A 4,290-nucleotide genomic window follows, 5' to 3' on the forward strand; every position below is an offset into this window, starting at 1 on the left:
AGGGAGTTCAAAAAATTGCGCCAGACTCAAGGATTCCAATTTATGCCATGTGTCCTCATCGACTTTTGGTAAGACATTATAGAGAACCTCTCGTACTGTAGATGGACGGCATCTGTAACTAATTGCTTTTGGGTTCAAGAGCCTACAACAATATAGGAAAGAAGTTTAATAAAATATAGTTGGCGATATTAGGGATAGCTTTAAAATTCATTTCACAGCAAACCTAAAATAATTTTAGGAAATGAATTATTTTAGGTTTGCAAATTATTTTAGGTTTTATAATTTTAGGTTGAATCTCAAACCTAATTTTTTAAAATTGGTATAAAACCTTGCACAATAATCAAATACTTGTTAGACATATCATTGTTGTGCTTCTTAACCGTGAACAAGATTTCACCATTCAAAGGAAAACTGATACAACAATCTAATAAATACCCAGAAACGGGATGACTCTCTCCCTTTTTGGACTGTTTGCAGCCGGACTTCACTGTAACAGTTGCCTGCTCGCGTTCGGGTTGGTTCCCCTCACCCAAATACGCACCAGTGGTCTCTTCCAAGGTCTTCGTACTCTCCTTATCCTCCATTACGCGTGTAACCCCTCACAGTAGCAAAACCCTAACCTTCAAAAGGAGCACGATGGAGGAACCCTAGCGGCGCGAATCCCTTCTTTTGAATACGAATTTTTACTGTGTTTTTTTTTACCAGCATAAAAAAGTTATAAGGAGTTACTTGGACATTACAATTGGGTTACAAGCGCATTTCCAGTGTACATGGACAGAACAATCGGGTTACACGGACATTACATTCGGGTTACACGCGTGTTACAATCTCTAGGTTACACCGGTGTTACACGTATTGTACATCAAGTGTACATCCTGATGCGTGACCGCGGGGTTACATGGACGTTACCGCGGAAGTTACACCGGGGTTACATCTAGTGTACACGCGCAGTCGGAGGTTACACCGGATGTACAACGATAGTACACGCAGATTACAGTGGCGTTTCCGCGGAACGTACACCGGGGTTACATCCTTTGGTGAGCGGAGATTACACCAGTGTTATATAGGGCTTACAAGGGGGTTACATCCTTTGGTGACAGCGGAGGTTACACCGGAGTTATATGGGGCTTACAAGCGCGGTACATGGGGGTGACAGTGGAGATTACATCGGAGTTATATGAGGCTTACAAGCACAGTACATTGGGTGGACAGCGGAGATTACATCATGATTATATGGAGGATACAATAACGGGTCGGGTCGACGGATCACGCACAGTAAAAGATATATTTGTATAGCGGTGGGACCGACAAAACTGACGTGTCTCACCGTGCCTCTTATGTACCCAAATTTTTTCCCATCTTCACACTCCAAAACCCCACTATCCAATATATTTGTATAGCGGTGGGACTGACAAAACTGACGTGTCTCAGCGTGCCTCTTATGTACCCAAAATTTTTCCCATCTTCACACTCCAAAACCCCACTATCCCCACCAATCTATCCTCCCATCTTATCTACCTCGTCTCGTTCATCCTTCTCGAACTTAGTGAAGATGCAGAGTTCGGATTTCTTCCGTTCCTTCAAACCCTCTCTTCTCCGCGCAAATAACCGCATCCCGCGGCATTCATCGTTCATCCCTGCCCCCACATTCCGGCACTCTTTTCCATTCCGTCGTCTGAATCGCCTGTACCTTCTCTACAAACGCTCAAACCCTAATTCTCAGGTTTTCATTTCGCATTTCCTTTATACTCTTCTTATTCCATCAACCTTTACACCATATTGATGTTGACTTTATCGTTGTACACCATATTGATGTTGACTTTATCGTTGTTTCTGGCAGGTTTATGCTGAGAAGGAAGAGAAGGAATTTTGTGTCCGGGAACTGGAAATCTCGGTCGATGAGTTCGTCGAAACTGGATGCTTTGATTTGCCTGTGGAACTCTGCTTGACGCGAACTCTGGACCCAGCTTTGACCCTTACGCACGCGGTAGATGCAATGAAAGAGGCAGTCAATAAGCTGAAAATGGATCCTCCCTGCTCTAGGAGTGGCGTTATTAGGTTTCAGGTATAAATAGATCCATAATTAATACCTTTCGAGTTATAGATTCACCTATAATGCATTACATGCAAATTTCTTGACGCCTTCTAACTAAATACCTCTCTGTGACAACTCCCGTGTTTTGAAAGCTCTAGATATAATGCAATGCTCATTGCTCAATGAATTCTTTTCTTTCGATTTGCAAAGCTCAAGGGGAAGCAATGATTTAGTAACTAGAGCGATCATGACTTGTACATTGTATATGCATATATCATACACATATATTAGTCATTTAATTAGCCAAAGTTAAATCACATTTGATAATCATTTTTAACAAATATAATACTGATTTTAATAATAATAATAATACTTTCCAATTGTCCAAAAGAAAAATAATTAAAGATATAATCAATGAAGTGATGCTATAATATACTTAAAAACTAAGAGTACATGTAGCTTGTGTGGAGTGGCTGTGAAAAAGAACTAGTGAATGACAAGAAGCATGTGAGTGAGATCCTAGTGACTGCCAAGAACTAGCGGGAAGTGTATGAGAAAAATTGTAGGCATGAAAACATAAAAAAACACAACCAAGAAGTTACTATATTCAACGATAGAGAACGAAAAACCTATGAATAATAATAAATTGACTATGTGAAATAGTGAGGAAAGGCGAACTTTCATACTTAGTTTTTATGGCCGATGCTGAACTGAACCATAAAATTTGAACTAGGATTTTGTTTTGAGCTTGTGCTGTGAGCACAATGCTACATTGTGATATAGTGAAATACTGCAACACATGCTTTGATGGGTGCTTGAATTTTCATTGGCAAGTGATAGGCAGGGCCAATTAGATGACTTATTCAATGTTTTTTCTATTCTAAGACTAGTAATTATGTTCCAAATTTGTAACTTACTTGGTAATCATTTGATGACTCAAAATTGAAATTGATTTGCTCTTACTCATAGGGGGTTTCCTCAAAATTCGAATGGTTAAAATATATGCTACTAGTTTTTCATGCAAATTAATGACTAAAATTTATAAGACTATTAAAAAAAAAAAATTATAAATCATTTTTTTTGTTCTTAACATGAACACTAGAATTTCAAATGATTGTTATTGAAATAATAATTTTAGGTATTGCTATAGCCACTCACGATGCATACTAATTACATTTTGTTTTATTTTAGATTATAATTATTCATCATGACATACTATTAAAATATTATGATTTTTTAAATTAAATTCAATGATAATCTCATCACTAAAAATTCTTTTAGTAAAATAATATGACTCAGAATAATACTACCATTGCCAATCTCAAGCCCGAATGTGAAAAGTGGAGGGTTGTGTTAGATAGTCGACAACCAGCGCAAACTTGTCGAAAAAAATCATAACATGAATCATTTTGATTATTGTGTAAGTGTTAGGGCGTTCCCTTAAAGTGACACACTGTATAGCTTGAATACAGTGAAAAATGTGCAAGTGCCGCTACACCTGTGCCCAGGTGTAATGTTAAATAAACAAGGGTTCCCACATTACAGATGAATGCGGGTAAAGAAGTTAGTCCATGAAACTAATGAAACTAATATTAGGATATGATCTTGAAATATATGTACTCTCAATAGTAAATTAATGTAATTAGTTGATATTATGATTCATGAAAATATTAATATCTTATATATTCAAGAAACTAAATGGTTTGAAGAAAATGCTAAGGAGATTGATAACTTAGGTTATAAACTTTGGTATTCTGGTAAGAGTCGCGCTAGAAATGATGTAGGTGTAATTATAGATAAGAGTTTGAAAGTTGTAAAATTAATAGAGTTGGAGATAGAATTATAGCCTATAAGATTATCATTGATACTAAGATTTTTTATATAATAAGTGCTTATGCTCCTCAAGTAGGTTTTAGATTTTGTTTTAACGTTTGATTTTGTTATTACTAATACTTTATTCAAGAAAAAAGATGAGTTTCTTATTACTCATAAGAATGGATCTAATAAAACACGAATTGATTATTTTCTTATGAGAAGAAGAGATCATCGAGATTGTAAAGATTGTAAGGTCATTCCAAGTGAGGATTTAAGTACACAACATCGTTTATTATTTCTAGATTTTAAGATGAAGAGTTGTAAAATAAAGAATACTAGGACTCATCATCGTAGAATTAGATGGGGAAACCTAAAAGATAAACTAAATTATTTTTATGAGTAAAATTCAAGATTTCAAAATTTGGGATGTTCATGTCAAA

The 4,290-nt window shown here is 36.2% G+C and overlaps 1 protein-coding gene across 1 annotated transcript in view; it reads left to right on the forward strand.

Annotated features, from left to right (window-relative positions):
- The first annotated feature begins 1,478 nt into the window (after positions 1 to 1,478).
- LOC110018366 (protein PHYLLO, chloroplastic) overlaps positions 1,479 to 4,290 on the forward strand; it is a 186,472-nt gene continuing 183,660 nt past the window's right edge. Inside the window, exons 1-2 of the mRNA XM_020715657.1 lie at positions 1,479 to 1,723; positions 1,841 to 2,065. Coding sequence (XP_020571316.1) covers positions 1,553 to 1,723; positions 1,841 to 2,065 — 396 coding nt within the window. The 5' untranslated portion in view covers positions 1,479 to 1,552. The remainder of the gene's footprint in view (positions 1,724 to 1,840; positions 2,066 to 4,290) is intronic.

Source organism: Phalaenopsis equestris, unplaced genomic scaffold, assembly GCF_001263595.1.
Source record: "Phalaenopsis equestris unplaced genomic scaffold, ASM126359v1 Scaffold000016, whole genome shotgun sequence".
Taxonomy (NCBI): Eukaryota; Viridiplantae; Streptophyta; class Magnoliopsida; order Asparagales; family Orchidaceae; genus Phalaenopsis; species Phalaenopsis equestris.